The following is a 19,374-nucleotide window of genomic DNA, read 5'->3' as shown; positions in this document are numbered from 1 at the left end:
ATAATCACCATTTGAAAATGTTATTGAACACCTTGTAACATCAGATGTTTATTTCCTATATGGTAGATGTTATATCCCTTAGGAATAAGACTAGTGGCCGCTGGTTTTCTTCTTAAAGTACCTTAGGTTTAGAACTCCATTCCATTAAAAGTTTTCTTTGGTTCTGTAATGTAGGTAAAGTTTTATGCAGAGTTCTTTTCGATTTGAATGAAGAGTGACTTTTAAGGAGGAAAACAAAATTTGGGTAGTTTCTTTTTCTCTCTTTTTCTCTGTCTCTGTCTCTCTTCTCTTTCTTTTTAAAATAGGAATAACAAAACATATTGTAAGAAGCCTGGTTGGTCAGAGGAGATTGTCTATGTTAATTAGGAGAATGTTTGTCAGGCAGCATGAAATCATTTGTTATTATTGTTTTTAATCTTATCAGATTATTGTTATTTTTCCAACTTTCCTCCGTTTCTAATGTTCTTCTTTTTCTTTCTTTCTTTTTTTTTCTGGGCCTGAAATTACCTTTTGCTAATCCAGTTTGTGTGGAGAGATAGAGCGCCAGATTGGGAGTTAGGGGACTCCTTCTTTTTGTTTTAACTATAGTCCTTCATTGTTAAAATGAAAGAATTAGACTAAATTATTTTCAAGTTTTCTTCTAGCTCTTAAAATTAATTCTAACATCTCTTACATAAACATTTGGAAAGATTTAAGAGAATATCAAATAATTTATTCACTAGTACTTACTGAGTACTGTCTATTCATGTGCTCACCACTGTGCTGGGCTGAGCTGGGTTGATTTTACCTATGTTTTCATGGGGTGGGAGAGAATTTTAAGGCAATTTTTTTTTTCTTGAAGAAAATGAATATCCCATAGACAAAAACAACATAAGACAACTTGAAGGTAGTTGATCGTCAAAATCAGAAAAGTGGATGACTTGTATGATTTGTCAGTGAAGAAAAACTTTTCCTCTACACTCTTAGGTTCATTGTATGGAGGCCTGTGAATTAAACTGTAAAATGATTAGCAAGAGAAAAGATAGATTTTTATTTATGAATATACATGTGAGTTCACAGAAAAATGTGACTCTTCAAACAGGTAAAAATGGGAGCTTATAAACCTAAATTAAGGGGAAGAGGTAGAGGGAAGAAAAGGCTTCTATGGAAAGAACAAATGGCTTTCTTTTTTTTTTTTTTTTAACTATAATTTCTGGGATACATGTGCAGAACATGCAGGTTTGTTACATAGGTTTACACGTGCCGTGGTGGTTTGCTGCACCCATCAACCTGTCATCTACATTAGGTATTTCTCCTAATGCTATCCCTCCCCTGACCCCGCTCCATCCGACAGGCCCCGGTGTGTGATGTTCCCCTCCCTCTGTCCACGTGTTCTCATTGTTCACCTCCCACTTATGAGTGAGAACATGCAGTGTTTGGTTTTCTGTTCCTGTGTTAGTTTGCTGAGAATGATGGTTTCCAGCTTCATCCATGTCCCTGCAAAGGACATGAACTCATCCTTTTTATGGGTGTATAGTATTCCATGGTGTATATGTGCCTCATTTTCTTTATCCAGTCTGTCATTGATGGGCATTTGGGTTGGTTCCAAGTCTTTGCTATTGTGAACAGTGCTACAGTAAACATACATGTGCATGTGTCTTTATAGTAGAATGATTTATAATCCTTTGGGTATATACCCAGTAATGAGATTGCTGGGTCAAATGGTATTTCTGGTCCTAGATCCTTGAGGAATCGCCACACTGTCTTCCACAATGGTTGAACTAATTTACACCCCCACCAACAGTGTAAATGTGTTTCTATTTCTCCACATCCTCTCCAGCATCTGTTGTTTCCATGACTTTTTAATGATCGCCATTCTAACTGGTGTGAGATGATATCTCATTGTGGTTTTGATTTGCATTTGTCTAATGATGATGATGAGCTTTTTTTTCGTGTTTGTTGGCCACATAAATGTCTTCTTTTGAGAAGTATCTGTTTATATCCTTCGCCCACTTTTTGATGGGGTTGGTTTTTTCTTGTAAATTTGTTTAATTTCTTTGTAGATTCTGGATATTAGTCCTTTGTCAGATGTATAGATTGCAAAAATTTTTCTCCCATTCTGTAGGTTGCCTGTTCACTCTGATGATAGTTTCTTTTGCTGTGCAGAAGGTCTTTAGTTTAATAAGATCCCATTTGTCAATTTTGGCTTTTACTGCCATTGCAGTAAAAGACTTCAGGACATTGTTTTAGTCTTGAAGTCTTTGCCCATACCCATGTCCTGAATGGTATTGCCTAGGTTTTCTTCTAGCATTTTTATGGTTTTAGGTCTTATGTTTAAGTCTTTAATCCATGTTGAGTTAATTTTTATATAAGGTGTAAGGAAGGGGTCCAGTTTCAGTTTTCTGCATATGGCTAGCCAGTTTTCCCAACATCATTTATTAAATAGGGAATCCTTTCCCCATTGCTTGTTTTGTTAGGTTTGTCAAAAATCAGATGGTTGTAGATGTGTGGCATTATTTCTGAGGGCTCTGTTCTGTTCCATTGGTCTATATATCTGTGTCACGATGGTTTGCTGCACCTATCAACCCGTCTTCTGGGTTTTAAGACCCACATGCATTAGGTATTTGTCCTAATGCTCTCACTCCCCTTGCCCCCCACCCCCTGACAGGCCCTGGTGTGTGATGTTCTCCTCCCTGTGTCCATGTCTTCCCATTGTTTAACTTCCACTTATAAGTGAGAAGATGTGGTTTTTGGTTTTCTGTTCCTGTGTTAGTTTGCTGAGAATGATGGCTTCCAGTGTTATCCATGTCGCTGCAAAGGACATGAAGTCATTCTTTTTTATGGCTGCATAGTATTCCATGGTGTATATGTGCCACATTTTCTTTAAAAATCACTTTCTTCCGTGGTCTCTGTAAGTGAGGTATACTGGCCATCCTTTAGTTCCTTAAATTTATTACAGTTGCCCCTTGAATAACATAGGCTTGAGCTGCATGGGTCCACTTATATACAGATTTTTTTTGGTCAAATGCAGATGGAAAATACAGTATTCATGGAATGCAAAACCCAAGTATACAGAGGGCTGACTTTTTCTACACTCTGCTTCTCCAGGAGTGAGTACAGGAATTGAGTGTGTGGGTATTTTGGTATCCAAGGGAGTTCTCGAGCCAGTCCCCTGATAATATGGAGGAACAACTGTATATGCTCTCTGCTATTGGGCCTTTGAACATTTTATCATCTTGCTCTTGCCTCTTGGTAACTTGTGATCTTTTAGAATGCTTTTTACCATTTCTATTACTGTAACACTTGTCAGAGCCAATATATTTCCTCTTGGATGATAGCCACATAATTGGCTATTGTTTCTACTCTTTTCTTTCCAAAGTTCCTCCTCCACATGGCAGTCAGAGTGGTAATTCTACAATATAAAACATTGTATCCCTTTTCTGCATTGGATGTGAGATCCACAGGACTGTTTCCTTTACATCATTTACATCTGAGCTCAAAAATCAACTTCTCCTTGATGCCTTCCTTGATGACCTTAATTAAAGTAGCAGGTGATTGTAAAGAAGAGTATCTCTCACAAAATCTGGCACTTTGTGTACATAGAGACAATTTTTTTTCTTTTTAAGAACTCTGCTGAATCTTTGTATATTCTGTCTACCCTCAATGGAATCTTTGTGTTTTAATTCTTGATTATAAATCTATATTTTTCAAATTTTAAAAAAGTATTATATATATATGTAGAAAAAATATATATTTTCTAACCATATAGTTTAATGAATTTGCACAAACTGAACTCACCCAGAACAAAAACAATACTCTGGAGGCCCCTCTTGTGCTCCCTTTCATTCACTACTTTTCCCTATAGGGGTAACCAACTACTATTCTGACTTAACACATTAAATTAGTTTTGGCTGTTTTATATTTGATGTAAGTGAAAACATATAATGTGTATGTAGTTTATTTTGCTTAAGAGATTATGTTTGAATATGTAGTTATTGTTCATTTATTCTTACTAATCTTTGGTTATACAGCTTGACGTTAATATTAGATGATACCTAAAGGGTCATGACTATTGTCTTTAATCCCCTTTATTCATTTTGTCAGAGATACGTCTTGAAATCATATAGTATGAGTCCTCCAACTTGGTTCTTCAGTATTATGTTGGTCATTCTAAGTCTTTTGCCTTTCAAATTATACCTTTCTTTTTCCGTGTAAATTTTATAATTGCTTGTCGAGTTTTACAAACAAGCCTACTGGAAATTACATTGGGATTTGTTATATCTGTAAATCTGTTTGGAACAATTGGCATCTTAACAATATTGTTATAGTTCATGAACATGGTATATCTCTCCATTTGTGTAGAATTCTTTAATAAGTATTTTGTAATTCTTAGCAAACAGAACTTACACATTCTGTTAGATTAGTATTTTATGGGTTTTTTTGGGTACTATATTTGGAATATAAGTTTCATGTTTTGTTCTCTGCTATATCTTCAGTCTCTAGGATATGGCACAAAGTCGGATTCAGTAAGTATTGAATGAGTGAATATCTGCTATCAAAGAGTTCACACTCTAGGAGCTGAGAAAGAAGTACATAATTAAAAGATGATACACTTTAGGGGAACTGTAAACAAAATTCTTCGGGAGCTCCATGTGGGAGCAATAAATTTCATGTAACAGATTTCTTTTTCTTTTTTTCTGTCAGATTTGAAAGAAGATAAACCTAGGAAAAGTTTGTTTAATGATGCAGGAAACAAGAAGAATTCAATTAAAATGTGGTTTAGCCCTCGAAGTAAGAAAGTCAGATATGTTGTGAGTAAAGCTTCAGTGCAAACCCAGCCTGCAATAAAAAAAGATGCAAGTGCTCAGCAAGACTCATATGAATTTGTTTCCCCAAGTCCTCCTGCAGATGTTTCTGAGAGGGCTAAAAAGGCTTCTGCAAGATCTGGAAAAAAGCAAAAAAAGAAAACTTTAGCTGAAATCAACCAAAAATGGAATTTAGAGGCAGAAAAAGAAGATGGTGAATTTGACTCCAAAGAGGAATCTAAGCAAAAGCTGGTATCCTTCTGTAGCCAACCATCTGTTATCTCCAGTCCTCAGATAAATGGTGAAATAGACTTACTAGCAAGTGGGTCCTTGACAGAATCTGAATGTTTTGGAAGTTTAACTGAAGTCTCTTTACCATTGGCTGAGCAAATAGAGTCTCCAGACACTAAGAGCAGGAATGAAGTAGTGACTCCTGAGAAGGTCTGCAAAAATTATCTTACATCTAAGAAATCTTTGCCATTAGAAAATAATGGAAAACGTGGCCATCACAGTAGACTTTCCAGTCCCATTTCTAAGAGATGTAGAACCAGCATTCTGAGCACCAGTGGAGATTTTGTTAAGCAAACGGTGCCCTCAGAAAATATACCATTGCCTGAATGTTCTTCACCACCTTCATGCAAACGTAAAGTTGGTGGTACATCAGGGAGGAAAAACAGTAATATGTCCGATGAATTCATTAGTCTTTCACCAGGTACACCACCTTCTACATTAAGTAGTTCAAGTTACAGGCGAGTGATGTCTAGTCCCTCAGCAGTGAAGCTGTTGCCCAATATGGCTGTGAAAAGAAATCATAGAGGAGAGACTTTGCTCCATATTGCTTCTATTAAGGTAGGATGCTTACTCTGAAATACCATCTCAGAATGAGGCCAACTATAAAGCAATTTCTTTGGAGTTTGTGAAAAATGGCATAGGATTACTAGGATAATTAACTTTTCACAGACATGATACTTCCTCTGAACCAGAGAAGCCAGATTCACAGGGAGAGCATCTCTACTTCAGTTGGAGCAGTGGCCCCTGAGTCTGGGCAGCATGATCTTGTAGGAGAAAACCAATATTTGAATATTTCAACTTTTATTTTGCCAAGTGCTTTTGCTTTTGTCTATTTTACCTTCAGTTTTTATCATTTTGTTTACCTGTCTTCATGCTTTATGAATGTAGACAATTGCTAAGTTATTACAGGCAACAATGTTTACTTAGTAAAAAAGCCCATATTTACCATCCAAATTCAACCAAAATTTGGAAGGTTGAAAGATGTGGTCTGTACATTTCTCCAATGACCGGGGCATTTGACTATCAGAAATGGCTCCTCCAGTTCACCACAAAGGAGCTGCTTTTTGCCCTACAATCAGCCGTTCCTTTTACCGACCTGTTCGTTGACGTTCATTCTCTTTAATTATTGCCTCAACACCTGAGATGTGGCAGCGTTTTATGGAACCTGGCCTGTTTTCTGAACACTTGGCAGTGGTTAATCTTTGAAATTGACACAAACAGTACATGTGAAATAGAGCAGTAGGCACCATAGCTTTATAAGCTTTGCTCTGTGATTTCATGCAAGTGTTAGGAAAGTATGGTATGGTAGACCTTAGTACTAAATTAGGATAGCTTTTGTGCAGTCTCAGCGACTGTACGTAGTCAGTTCACCCAGGAAATCCTTTGGTCTTCTGGATGGGTAGAGAACTTTGGGACACCTGGGAGGAACCACTTGGAGGCCCACAAACATGAGGCTGGTGGGCAACATAAAACATTTGAGAAGAACATGGAGTAGACATTGAGTGTGGTCCAAAGATTCCTGTATTTCTGTGTGGAGAAAGGGAATAGCATAAACTGAGCTTATCCCAGCTGCTGCTGGTTTGTTTTCCTTGCTTTTCTTCCAGATTAATGAGGAATACAGTCAGCTCTGTGTATCTGTGCGTTCTATGTTTACGGGTTCAACCAACTGCGAATCAAAAATATTTGGGAGAAAAGCCAATAACAATACGCAATAGAAAAATGCAAATTAAAAAATATCATATAACAACTATCTACATAGCATTTATATTGTATTAGGTATTATAAGTAATTTAGAGATGATTTAAAGTATACTGGAGGATCTGTGTAGGTTATTTGCAAATACATCATTTTATATGAGGAATCTGTGGATTTTGGTATCTGCTGGGATTCTGGAACCAATCCGCCACAGATACTGAGGGATGACTATACTCTATTTCTGATACCAATGAGGCAGGGACCTTACAACATGACCACATATCCTTTGGACATGTTGAATTTTTGCACTTGGCTCTGGTTGTGTTTTAGTTTGATTTTTGCAAAGCCTGACTTACAAAATTAGACATTTTTTGTCATCTTTGTTATATATATGTATATTATATGTACATATAAGCTATTGTAAACATAAAGTTATAGACATAAGTAGCTAGTGTAATGATTATTTTTGTTCATTTTGCTGGCTAATACATAGTAATTTATATATTTTGCTTTCTGGGAAATTTTTGGACTATCAGGCAAGCATTTACTTATATTGGTGGCGACTTTTTCTTCTAACCATAAGAATAATTTATCTTTATTAATGAGGATCCCTAGGGTCTAGGCCAGAGTTTTGTAAGTTCTTTCTTAAAGGGGCAGTTAGAGTAAACGTTTTCAGCTTTGCAGGCCATGAAATCTCTATCATAGCTGTTCAGCTCTGCCTTCTTAGTGCAAAAGTAGCCATAGACAATATGCAAACTAATAAAACTTATGTACAAAATTGGGTGACTGGCCCATAGGCTATAGTTTGCCTACTCTTGGTGTAGGCATGTGAAGAAACCGTAATAGAATATTAAGTCAGGATAAAATGATGGCATGCTCCTGTCTTGGTGAATTTTCTCTATTAATACGTTCAAGATTACTTCATATGAGTTTTGTCAGTTTACTTAGAGTTTTGCCGGAATTATTAAATCCATTTTTATTTCCTTGAACTTAATTATTAAATGCAATTATTGTCACCAGTTGTCAGATTATGTTATGGTACATTTTTTAAAAGTTAATTTTTATTGTTTTTAAAATCACCAATTAATAGTGTCCTTTTAAATTTTTTTGTGAGTTGAATGTATGCCTCTCGCCTTAGCTTTATTTTAATAGACATATCCTTAAAATCAGATTTGCTTATATAAATATATTCTCATATATTTATATATTTTTTCTTTTTTGGGGGTGGGGGGAGGGGCAGGGGACAGAGTCTTGCTCTGTCACCCAGGCTGGAGTGCAGTGGCACAATCTCAGCTCACTGCAACCTCCGCCTCCTGGGTTCAAGCAATTCTTCTGCTTCAGCTTCCCGAGTAGCTGGGATTACAGGCACCTGCCATCACGCCAGGCTACTTTTTATATTTTTAGTAGAGACGGAGTTTCACCATGTTGGCCAGGCTGGTCTCGAACTCCTCACCTCAGGTGATCTGTCCTCCTCGGCCTCCCAAAGTCTTGGGATTACAGGCATGAGCCACCATACCTGGCCAATCTTTTTAGAAACAGTTTTCATTTCATTCCTATCCTAATTTTCTCATTTGCAGCCAAGAATGAATAAATCTATGTGTACACATATTGCAATTCTGCTATCTTATTTATATTTTGCACCCACCTGCTTCAGAAAAGGATTTGAAGTGGCTCTAAAGTTAAAGCTACTATAAAATGGAACAAGGAGTTGGTAAAGAGGAAAGAGTTACTACAACTGGAGTGAATTTAGTTTTGGTGACCTTTAAGGCAGCCAAAGCAAATAAGGGGAAGGACCAGGTTTTGTGCTGTCAAAAGATAATGCATCTTTTTTGGTGGTGATTATTTATGTTTTGTACCCACCTACTTCAGAAAAGGATTTCAAGTAGCTCTAAAGTTATTTAGACTTGCATTGTATTGTTTCTTAAGCATGTTGGTAAACTTGCAGTTTCTACAGTTTGAGCACATGTTTGCGCTGAGCATCCTTGGTGTATGCACCGAGGGCAGAGAACCCAGCAGGAGTTTGTTCTCCTGCACTAGTTACCTTCCCCCACTGCAGGTAGGGCTTTACTGATTGATTTCTGAGCTTGGAAACATTATTAATAAACATTGTATAATACCTTGCCCCAAACTACCTCTGGGCATCATCATTGGCCATAACCTTTCCATAGATACCACCCTACTGGCAGCTACTTCTCTTTTCTTGCCCCTACCACTTGCATTAGTTTTCTATTGCTGCCAAAACAAACTACCACAAAGTTAGTGATTCAAAGCAATGCAAATTAATTTTCTTACAGTTCTGTACACCTGAAGTCTAGTATGGGTCTCATCACGCTAAAATCATGTTTTCAGCTGTTTTCAGGAGGTTCCAGGAAGGACCCATTTCATTTTTGCTTGGATGGTTGGCAGGGACTTCATAGTTCCTGTGGTAAGACTGAGATCCAGATTTCTTGCTGGTTTTCAGCTGAGGGTTGTTTCCAGGTTCTAGAGACTGTCACATTCCTTTAGTTCGTGGTCCTCTTCTTCTTCAAATCCAGCAGCAGCAGATTGAGTCCTTCTCACATCTTATCTTTCTGACATAGCCAGAAAGACCCTCTGCTTTTAAGAATTCATATGATTAAATTGGGCAACTTGAGAAATGCGGAATAATCTCCCCATCTCAAGGTGTGTCCACTTAATTACATTGCAGTGTCCCTTTCACCACGTAAGGTAACATAGTCACAGGTTCTGGGGATTATTTGTATGTGGACATTTTTGGAGGTCGTAATTTTTTGACCACACCACTGAAGTAGCTTCCTAATTTCCCTTTGTATTTCCTGCATTCAGTTCTCTATGTAACAGCCAGAGTAATCTGACCGAAATCAAAATTATCATTTCTCTGCTCTCCTATCAGTAAGTCTTTTTTATACCCCTCTTCCTATTTGAATATCTTCATAACTCATGTTCCTATTTGAATGTCTGCATCACCTATGTTAAACTGCTATTGAGAACACTGTGTCATGAATGGAAGAGTTTATGAGAAAGCTTTGTGCCTAAGTAGAAACTAAGATACTCATTGTTTATTCTTCTGATTTATTACCACAATTACTTTTGCACCAACCCAATAGAAAACAAAATACTAAGGATATAGAGAAAATTTTTTTATTTTCTATTATGTCAGCTTTGCTTGAGAATTTGTGCCATACCGACGTTCCCCTTTTCTTCCCCCACACCCCCCTACCAAGTTCTCTAGCAAAATTCTTAAAATGGCAATGATTACTCATAATTTATGCCACAGCAATGACTTACTGCGGAATAGAAGAATGGCTTGAAGCTGGCATGCCACGATTTATTAGTGATGTAGACATAATAGATAATGTTTTGAATGCAACTTACAAGGCATGGTATGCTTAGAACATAACAAAGGTGATGAAGATCCCCTGGAGAGAGAGAAGATCCCTTGTGAGGAGTCTCATTTAGAGTTTAACTTTGTAGTTTATTATACTTGAACACAGTCATGTTATATTGTGTGTGAAATTATGTATCCTTCATAGTAGCTTCATGAGAAGGTAGCAAAGGAAACAAAAGCAGCCTTGGCATATGTGATATTTTCAAGAGTTTAATTTCTAAAACACCTCCTGGAGGCAGTATCTATTTTTCTTCTCTGTCACTCACCACGTATGTATAAGTCTGCTTTTGTAATACCAGTAATTTATTGTGCCATTGACCAGGTTATCAGAATTATCTGTTGAATTACAGGCATACCTCATTTAATTGCACTTCACTTTTTTGTGCTTTGCAGAGAGTTTTGTTTCTGTGTTTTTTGACAATCCTGCATTGAGCAAGTCTGTCAGTGCTGTTTTTCCAACAGCATATGCTCAGTGTGTCTCTGTGTCACATTTTGGTAATTCTCACAATATTTCAGATATTTTCACTGCTGTTGTATCTGTTACAGTGATTTGTGATCAGTGATCTTTGATGTAACTGTTGTAATTGCTTTGGGGCACCACAAACCCTGGCCATGTAACATGGCAAACTTAATTGATAAATGTCTTTTCTGACTATTCTACTTACTGAGAATTCTCCCATCTCTCTCCCTTTGAATCCCTGTTTCCTGGGACACAAGAATATTGAATTTAGGTAAACTAACAACCCTACAATGTCTTCTGAGTTTTCAAGTGGAAGGAAGAGTCACTCATCTCTTACTTTATATAAGAAGCTAGAAATGATGAGTGAGGAAGACATGTTGAAAGTTGAGATAGGCCAAAAACTAGGTCTCTTGCCAAACAGCCAATTTGTGAATGCAAAGAAAAAGTTCTTTAAGGAATTTAAAAGTGCTACCCTGTTGAATACACAAATGAGATGAGAAGACAGGATAACCGCCTTATTGCCGATATGAGGAGAGTTGGAATGGTCTGGATAGATTATCAAACCAACCACATTTCCTTAAGCAAAACCCTACTCCAGAGCAAGATCCTAAATCTCTTCAATTCTGTGAAGGCTGAGAGAGGTGAGGAAGCTGCAGAAGAAAAGTTGGAAGCTAGCAGAGGTTGGTTCATGAAGTTGAAGGAAAAAAGCTGTCTCCATAATATAACAATGCAAGTTGAAACAGCAGGTGCTGATGGAGAAACTGCAGCAGGTTATCCAGAAGATCTAGCCAAGATAATTATGAGAGTGGCACACTAAACAACAGATTTCAGTGAAGTTGAAACAGCCTTTTGTTGGAAGAATATGCCATCTGTGTCTTTCATAGCTAGAAAGGAGAAGTCAATGCCTGGCTTCAAAGGACAGGCTTTCTTGTTAGGGGCTAATGCAGCTGGTGACTTGAAGTGGAAGCCAGTGCTCATTTACCATTTGGAACAACAAAGCCTGGGTGAGAGCACATCTTGACAGCGTGGTTTGCTAAATATTTTAAGCCCGCTGTTGAGACCTACTGTTCAGGAAAGATATTCAAAATATTACTAATTGACAGTGCCACCTAGTCACCCAAGTGTTCTGATGAAGATAAGGACATTAATGCTGTTTTCATGTCTCCCAACAAAACATCAATTCTGTAGCCCATGGATCAAGGAGTAACTTTTACTTTCAAGTCTTGTTACTTAAAAAAATGCATTTTGTAAGGCTATAGCTGTTGTAGATGGGGATTCCACAGATGATTCTGGAAATGACTCACCATTCTAGATGCCATTAATATCATTGATGATTCATGGGAGGATGTCCAAATGTTAACAGTAGTTTGGAAAAGAGTTGATTACAGTTTTCATGGATGACTTTGAGAGGTTCAGAACTTAAGTGGAGAAAGTAACTATAGATGTAGTAGAAATAGCAAGATAACTAGAATTAGAAGTGGAGCCTGAAGATGTAACTGAATTGCTGCAGCCTCATGATCAAACTTCAATGGATGAGGCGTTGTTTGTTATAGATGAGAAAGAAAGTGGTTTCTGCAGATGGAATCTACTTCTGGTGAAGATGTTGTGAACACTGTTGAAATGACAACAAAGGATTTAGAAAACTATATCATCTTAGTGGATAAAACAGCAGCAGGGTTTGAGAGGATTGGCTCCAATATTGAGAGAAGTTCTATGCAGATAAAATGCTACCAAACAGCGTCACGTGCTACAGATAAATCTTTCATGAAATGTCAGTGGATGTGGCATACTTTATTGTCCTGATTTAAGAAACTGTCACAACCACCCAAACCTTGAGCAACTACCTGCTTGCTCAGTCAGCAGCCAGCAGCCAGCAGCATCAAGGCAAGACCATCCACCAGCAAAACGATTGTCACCATTTTTTAGCAATAAAGTTATTTTCAATTAAGGTCTGTTCATTTTTTTTTAAAAACATAATGCTATTGCACACTTAGTAGACTACAGTATAGTGCACATATAACTTTTATATGTGCTGGGAAACCAGAAGATTCGTGTGACTTGTTTTATTGCAATATTTGCTTTATCGCAGTGATCTGGAACTGAACTGACAGTATCTCCGAGATATGCCTGTATTTTATTCAGTAAATTCTAAGAAGCTAGAGAGATATTTAACATATTTTAGAGCTTCATTCCAGATGGTTCATTTTTGTTTGTTTGTTTTAATGGCATCTAATTGCCAAGAAGGGAAGTCTTTGGTTCCTGGTCAGTTCATTTACATGGAAAGGCTTAACCATGCTAGGCAAGTCATTTGTCTTATACTTAATTGTAATGTTCTGTATTGTTTTTATGAATATGTTTATTAATGGTATTTTAGAAGAGCTAACATTTATAATAAGGAAAAATTTTGTTTGTGTGTTTTTGGAAAGTTAATTTATATTGCTGGAATATGTGTGGATCTGCAATATGTACAAATGTGTGAAGGATCTTTCCTTTGATTGAAAGATTAGCAATAAAAGATTCAATGGGGCACACACGCACTCTTATTTTCAGCCTTCAGTGTATTACTTGAAAATACCAAATTCATTTAAAATTTTTAATAAGCCTTGGCAAATACTTTCCTTAGATAAATTATTTTTGCTATGGTTTAAGAAAAGTTCAATTATTCTTTCAAGTTGTGAGGAGCCCAAAAGTGAGTACTTGAAAGTAATTTAAACAAGCCAGAATCAAAACTTAATTTATTTCCTGGCTACTTCATATCAGTCCAAGCTATTCCAGTTACTGTAGACTCTATCTAATTATCATAATTTTATTTATGCGCATGACATTACATTTACATGAAGTAGAAAGATGAAAATATGACAAAACTTTCAAGTACTAGAGAGGAGAAAGCAGATTGGTTATAAAAAGCAAGCCGTTTGCTAATCAGCTATACAGTTCAGGGGTGGGGAGAATGTTAACAGAAGACACTTTGATAATATGAAGAGGTGACATGAAAGAAAAATAGCAACCGTCTAACAACCTTAAAAGAGAGTCTACTTGTATTCTTTAAATTGTCACTCCGTTTCTGTTTGACTATTCCCATGAGACTCTTCCATTTCACAATTGTGTTTATATTATTTTTTAAGCTTCTTTAATATATATATATATTTTTTGCATTACCATGTAGAATTAGAATGGGGAAATCTTTGAGAAGGTTTTTGTGTGTGAGTACTTTCATGTTAAAGATAGGGAATGTGTGTGGTTCTGGCAGTTTATCTGCTCACTTGTTACAGGATTGTTTTGGAAAAAAAATCAAATTTGTATCTTGGCAGATATTCCTGCATTCATTTGTAACCGTTATGAATATAAAGCAAAAGTTGCAGAGGCTCACACCTGTAATCCCAGTAATTTTGGAAGCTAAGGCAGGAGATTGCTTGAGTCCATTAGTTTGGGCAACATAGTGAGACCCCCATCTCTACAAAACAATAAAAAAAAATTAGCCGGGCATGGTGATGTATGCCTAGCAGTAGCATACTGCTGAGGCTGAGGCAGGAGAATTGCTTGGGCCCAGGAGCTTGAAGTTACAGTGAGCTATGATCATGCCATTGCACTCCAGTTGCTAAATACATGATAACTTGCTCTAGAAGTAGAATTTGCACTGTTAAGAAATCTGGGAAAATGTTGCTTTTTTTTTTTTTTTCTTGAAACTGGGGTAATTAATTTGAAACCTACAATCCTTTTAGACCCATTGAGCATTTAAGGTCATTTTGTTAATTTAGGAATATAAAAATGTATGTTGCATGAGAATTTACTTTTTTAGAAAACTGAAGATTTGAGAAACAGCCCAGAGCACAGAAACAGAGACAATTAGATATAAAAAGCATTTTTTTTTTTTTTCTGAGGTAGAGTCTCGCTCTGTCGCCCAGGCTGGAGTGCAGTGGTGTGATCTCAACTCACTGCCACCTCCGCCTCCTGGGTTCAAGCAGTTCTCCTGTCTCAGCCTCCTGAGTAGCTAGGATTACAGGCGTGCGCCACCATGCCTGGCTAATTTTTGTGCTTTTAGGAGAGACGGGATTTCACCATGTTGGCTAGGCTGATCTCAAACTCCTGACCTCATGATTTGCCTGCCTCAGCCTCCCAAAGTGCTGGGATTACAGGTGTGAGCCACCACGTCTGGCCAGCAAAATTTTTTAAAAAGAAAAAAAAATCAAATATTATATTTAGGAGAATTAGTGATTTCTACATTATCAAACCAACAGAGGAAAAAAATTTCAGAAAAAAGTATTGGGAGAGGGGTTGGGTGGGGAGAGATTTATTCACTAAAGAAGCACTCACGAAACTCATTGAACACAATGTTATGCATGTAACTTCTGTCTATAGCTTTTTATTCGGTCTTTTTTGAGAGTATGCTCTGCTAGATATTTTTGCTTTATCTTCATGGACTTAGGTACTGTACCCTGTCCTGTTATCCTAAAAGAACTGATTAGTTACATTTGCAGTGAGTGGTGATAATAATGTAATTTCAAGAAAATTTTTACCTTCATCCCGCTGCATAAATGCCTCCTTCTTCCTAAAGCCTGACATTGTTTTACAAAGGGACAGTATCTTTTATATTACAGCTAGAGATTTTTAAAAAGGCTTTAAGAGTTAACGGATACTTAAAACGTAATATGTAATTAAACATAAATGATAGATGTCAGATCTTTCCACATTACATGAAGGGCCAAATTTAAGAGACCCTGGTATTAGATAGCTGGAGGATTATTATCTCTCACTTCTAGGAAAATGAATAAAAAAGAAGAGTGGGAGGGCAGACTACCTGAGACCAGTTCCCCAGAACTCCTTTGCCACAGTCTACCTTCGCTGGAGGCTGGCAGCAGAGGGAAGCTATTTTTTTTTCTTACTTCAAGACAGCTTTAAAGTGACCTTAAAAGTCTACTCATTTATAGTAGGATTTAGTTGGATCATGACACACAAGACACAGAAAGTTCAAAACTGGAAGGGGTCTTCAATTTTAATGCTATTTAATAATTGACAGTGTCTTAATATGAAAGTCGAATTAATATTGTCTGCCTTCAGAGTATTTTCCTTGCCTTGTGCCTCATTTTAATTCACTTATTCCCCAGATCTTGTTCATCTGATTTAAAAAGAGGTTGTGATTTCTAAAGTAAAGTTATTGTATTTCTTACTATTCCTCATCTGCCTTCTCTCTCCATTGCATCAGTGTGCTACTGTTGCTACTGTTACAACATTGTTGCATAGCTCTCCAGAGTACTGGAATAGAGAAATAGAGAAATTGAAAACCACTTGTTAGAAAAGACTTGTAAGGCTACATCACAGAAGCTCTATTTCATATAGTTGAATTAGTTGATAATGGGTGGTGATTTTAGTCTTGAACTGGGCGGGGAGCAGGGGGATAAAAATTTAATGCTGATTGTGTGGGCTGATTTGAATAGGTTTGTACTGATCTCTTTTTTTGCCATTTTAAACAGAGCAACTGTTGCTTCCTAGAAAATGTTGAACAAATAAGGTGAATATAAACTAAATGTAGTAGGATGGAGTAACTGCCAATGAAATGGCAGTTTTTGGCTGTTTTTTAACTTTGGTTTCACTGAGTAGTCTTCTGGGCTAAACAGTTTTGGTTGTTTTAAACAATACTCAGAAGCCATTTACAAATGCTCAAAAATTGTTTTTTTCACAAGTGAAATTATGGCTTTTAAAACTTCATTATGAGCACATGATCTTTGGCCAGTGTCCTTTATTTGGTACCTGAAATGAATTTTGAATATGGCTTTCTAATAGATTTTTTAGTCTATATTCAAGCATGACTGTACTTCTTGATCTCTCAGAATAATTTATACGCAGACAATTTCTTTTTTGTTTTGTTTTTTTGAGACGGAGTCTTGCTGTGTGGCCCAGGCTGGAGTGCAGTGACATGATCTTGGCTCACTGCAACCTCTGCCTCCCGGGCTCAAGTGATTCTCCTGCCTCAGCCTCCCAAGTAGCTGGGATTACAGGCTGGCACCACCATGCCCGACTAGTTTTGTATTTTTAGTAGAGACGGGGTTTCACCATGTTGACCAGGCTGGTCTCAAACTCCTGACCTCAGGTGATCCACCCGCCTCGGCCTCTCAAAGTGTTGGGATTACAGGCGTGAGCCACCACACCCGGCCTAATAATTTATTAACTCATGAACAGTAGCCTTAAGAGAAAACGATTTAAGTTTTACTTTATATTGAAGAAGACAGCATTTAAAAAAACTCAATATTTTCCTTTCTTAATGCTTTTTAATTTCCGTTTTGTTCATTTTTCTAGGGCGACATACCTTCTGTTGAATACCTTTTACAAAATGGAAGTGATCCAAATGTTAAAGACCATGCTGGATGGACACCATTGGTAGTTGTCTGGTTTTTATTCTCATTCTTTCTGTGTTTTACAGTTCTTATAGTTTATAGTTATGTAGTTGTCTATATATCATCCTCTGCCACATACACTCTTTTTAGTCTGAAGAACTTATGTTTTCATCAAGTATGAGAACATGATTACTTTCCTTCTAGCTTTTCATTTGTGACAGGCAAGAAATTGGTTACCTTTTGACAGACTACCTTTAGATTTAGGAATCCATTTGTACTGTACTGCAGAATTTAGCTAATGTCTAGAGGTAACAGCTACAGCTGACATCAGGCTCCATTCTGTAGCACTGCATGTCACTGGAACCAAATTTCTTGGAACAAAAAGAGGTCGGAGGAACTGAGTATAGGAAGATGATCACAAGGAAGTAATTCTCACTGAGGGTCTATCTTAGCCTCACTTATACCCTATCCAATTGTAGATATATAAGGCAGTAGAAATCTTTGCTTACATTAAACATTTTTAAAGGTCTTTGCTTATTATTACTAAAAAAGTGTGAAGCATAATCTGGAAACAGAATGACACAAATACTTGGAAACAATTGGTATGTAGGCCAATTACATTAGGACAAACATGAGATTTGAATGCAGCCACAGAAGTGTCAGCAAATGAAGTAGATGCCTTCATCCTGTAAACGAGAAATTCAGCCCAGAAATTAGGAGACTCTCAATAGGCTAGGTGCAAGAAAGCTGGGAGAGTTTAGTCTAGATCAGTCGCTTTGCTGGTTGGACTCTACTGGCTGGCTAACCTTTTCAAAGAAAGGTTAATTTTATTTTTTTCTTCAAAGCCACTAAGGCAAGTTGTAGTAAAGATTGGTTAGTGATTTAGAGGGTTTAGTGCCTAATTTGGATTCCTTTCTCCTAAAAATAGACCTACAGATGTTGAGTGTGATATCACTTATTATGAATTGAAATTGATGTACTTAAAAAGTATAGAATGCCAGAGATTTATTAGAATACAGCATTGTTTGTAGTTCATTAGACATAAGGAAAGATTTGGATGTAAGGCATCTTTGAACACTCCATTGTTGCCATTTCTGTCATTCAGCAAGCTCTTTTTGTATTCCTACTCGTGTTATTTCTCTTATCAATAACAGCAGCCATACAGCATTTTGTAGGTTCAGCAAATAGCTTGTCTTAAAAGCATTCCTTCACGGATACTTACTTTGTTGCATGATATGTGTATGTACTGGTACAGATTTTATGTATCATCTTGTTATTAAATATGTAGACTTTTTTTCTTAATGTGTTACATTTATTGTAGAACATTTAAGGAGCTACCGTTGGTTTAAAACTACATTTTCTTCTAAAAAAAAAGAAAAGTGCTTGACCCAAGGCTCAAATGAGAATAGCCTTTCTTTTTTTATGAGTTACACAGATCTTGATTGAAAGATTATTAATAGTAACTTTCACTCTGTCAGCAACTTACAGTGTTTTTGAGTATTTAGGTAACAATAAATTTACTGCCTGACGTTTACATTTATTTTTCTAAAGTGTGATATTATAATATCATCCATTGCTCTTTCTTATCACTTCTTTCACTTCTTTTTCAAAAAATTTAATTAGCATGAAGCTTGCAATCATGGGCACCTGAAGGTAGTGGAATTATTGCTCCAGCATAAGGCATTGGTGAACACCACCGGGTATCAAAATGACTCACCACTTCACGATGCAGCCAAGAATGGGCATGTGGATATAGTCAAGCTGTTACTTTCCTATGGAGCCTCCAGAAATGCTGTGTAAGTAGTTCAACGTAAAAATTATTTTTAAAATTGACCTATATTCTTGAATCAAGGTGTGTGATAAAGCAGACTTTAATAGTCAAGTTGATGGCTTTCTTCACTTTCACAACTAAAATTAGATGTGATCATCACATTCTGCACTCATAATCAGCATTCATGCCCTTTCTCTTTATGATACGGTTGGTCCTTCATATTCTTGGGTTCTACACTTGAGGATTCAGCCAACTGCAGATCAAAAATAATTGCGAAATATCAATGACAGATCAGATAAAGAAAATGTGTTACATATATACCATGGAATACTATGCAACTACAAAAAAGAATGAGATCATGTTTTTTTGTGGGCACATGATGGAGCTGGAGGCCATTATCCTTAGTAAACTAACGCATGAACAGAAAACCAAATACCACATGTTCTCACTTATAAGTGAGAGCTAAATGATGAGAATTCATGAACACAAAGAAGGGAACAACAGACACCAGAGTCTACTTGAGTGTGGAGGGTGGGAGGAGGGAGAGGAGCAGAAAAAGTAACTATTAGGTACTAGGCTCAATACCTGGGTGGTGAAATAATCTGTACAACACACCCCCGTTACACAAGTTTACCTATATAACAAACCTTCACAAC

At 36.9% G+C, this 19,374-nt stretch overlaps 1 protein-coding gene across 5 annotated transcripts in view; it reads left to right on the top strand.

The window, feature by feature from the left end:
* The window catches only part of BARD1 (BRCA1 associated RING domain 1), an 84,218-nt gene that overhangs the window by 23,736 nt on the left and 41,108 nt on the right, over positions 1 to 19,374 (top strand). For all 5 annotated transcript variants that reach the window (XR_010149871.1, XR_010149872.1, XM_526019.7 and 2 more), the window contains 3 exons: positions 4,684 to 5,633; positions 16,910 to 16,990; positions 18,571 to 18,743. Coding sequence is in view for 3 of the 5 variants with exons in the window: in XM_526019.7 (XP_526019.3) it covers positions 4,684 to 5,633; positions 16,910 to 16,990; positions 18,571 to 18,743 (1,204 nt within the window). In the remaining 2 variants the exon portion in view is untranslated. The remainder of the gene's footprint in view (positions 1 to 4,683; positions 5,634 to 16,909; positions 16,991 to 18,570; positions 18,744 to 19,374) is intronic.

Source organism: Pan troglodytes, chromosome 13 (genome assembly GCF_028858775.2).
Source record: "Pan troglodytes isolate AG18354 chromosome 13, NHGRI_mPanTro3-v2.0_pri, whole genome shotgun sequence".
NCBI lineage: Eukaryota > Metazoa > Chordata > Mammalia > Primates > Hominidae > Pan > Pan troglodytes.
This window is presented reverse-complemented; position numbering and strand designations above follow the sequence as displayed.